The sequence below is a fragment of the Eimeria mitis genome, genomic scaffold, assembly GCF_000499745.2.
Source record: "Eimeria mitis Houghton genomic scaffold, Emh_scaff9130, whole genome shotgun sequence".
Lineage (NCBI taxonomy): Eukaryota > Apicomplexa > Conoidasida > Eucoccidiorida > Eimeriidae > Eimeria > Eimeria mitis.
This window is the reverse complement of record NW_013576721.1, coordinates 583-1,613: the sequence shown is the minus strand read 5'-3', so window position 1 is coordinate 1,613 and position 1,031 is coordinate 583. Positions and strand designations below refer to the sequence as shown.

General features: G+C 52.6%; 1 protein-coding gene across 1 annotated transcript; it reads right to left on the bottom strand.

The window, feature by feature from the left end:
• Window positions 1–110: 110 nt before the first annotated feature.
• Window positions 111–987, bottom strand: EMH_0096610 (uncharacterized protein; the record flags this gene model as incomplete). Its single annotated transcript, XM_013502421.1, has 2 exons — window positions 111–287; window positions 454–987. The coding sequence occupies 2 exons, from the start codon at window positions 985–987 to the stop codon at window positions 111–113; spliced, it is 711 nt and encodes a 236-aa protein (XP_013357875.1).
• Window positions 988–1,031: the final 44 nt, after the last annotated feature.

Sequence of the window (1,031 nt, the reverse complement as noted above, 5' to 3'; positions counted from 1 at the left end):
TCGAATTGGGTCCTCCCCATTCGTACACTGCGCCGTTTCCTAAAGTCATGCGCAACATACACAACACAAGTGGCCTTGACCGGTCACTAAACTGTCTCACATGGCGCGTTTTAAATGCCGTTTTGTGCTTTGGATGGAGGCGCCCTCACGCACTGGTTGTAAGGGGACCTACTCGCGACAGCGAGAGAATGGCATGCGCCTAATGCGCAGCTCTCGAGTGGCAGATCTGCACGAGCGAAGAACTCAGCCAAAAGAGGATAGTTTGATTCCCCGCCAGACGCCATCACCTGCAACGCATGCAACGAGCAAAGGTGCACTGCAGTCGACAAGGCGCGAATAATGGAACGTTTACAACGTTCCCAGCAGACCCCAGCTTCCCTGCCGCTGAGCGTCCCTTACTAATCGAGACTCGCTAACGGAACTGGCAAGCATAAATCGCCTGCTGCGACATACCGCCTTATCTCTACTCAGCTGCAGGCAATTGTTTCGTCCCCACAGCCAGAGGGAACCCTCAGGCGTTAACAAGCCGCAGTGGTAAGTCCCGCACATCACCTTGGGGAGTTGCAAAGGATCATTCATGGAAAAGCGGGGGGGTTGCAAACCCGCTGTAGCTTCGCTACAGTTCATCTTCTCTGAGGCGTCCTGAGCGACCTCAAAAGGTCTCAAAGGGAAGTGGGACCGGTCCACTCCCATCTCTTCCATGTTTTTTCTGAGTGTTTCAAGCTGCTGCAACTGCTCTTCCTCGATGCGGCGTTTGACATCGAGGGGACTCGGGGAAAGTATGCCATGGAAGAACTCCAGTTCCCGAAAAACCTGGCTACTGACGAGCATCCCCGAACCATTTATCCCGAAATCTGCTGCACCAGAGCTGAACACTCTCCCGGTGCCTAAAAAAACAAAATCAAAGCAGATATTTACGAGGATACAGTTGAGAAGTAGACAGCTAAATGCCTCCAGAGACCCCTCTGGATCAAGCGCTCGAAACATCTTTCTAGGGGTTGGCAAATTCAAGAGAGCCCAAAGAAAAGGAC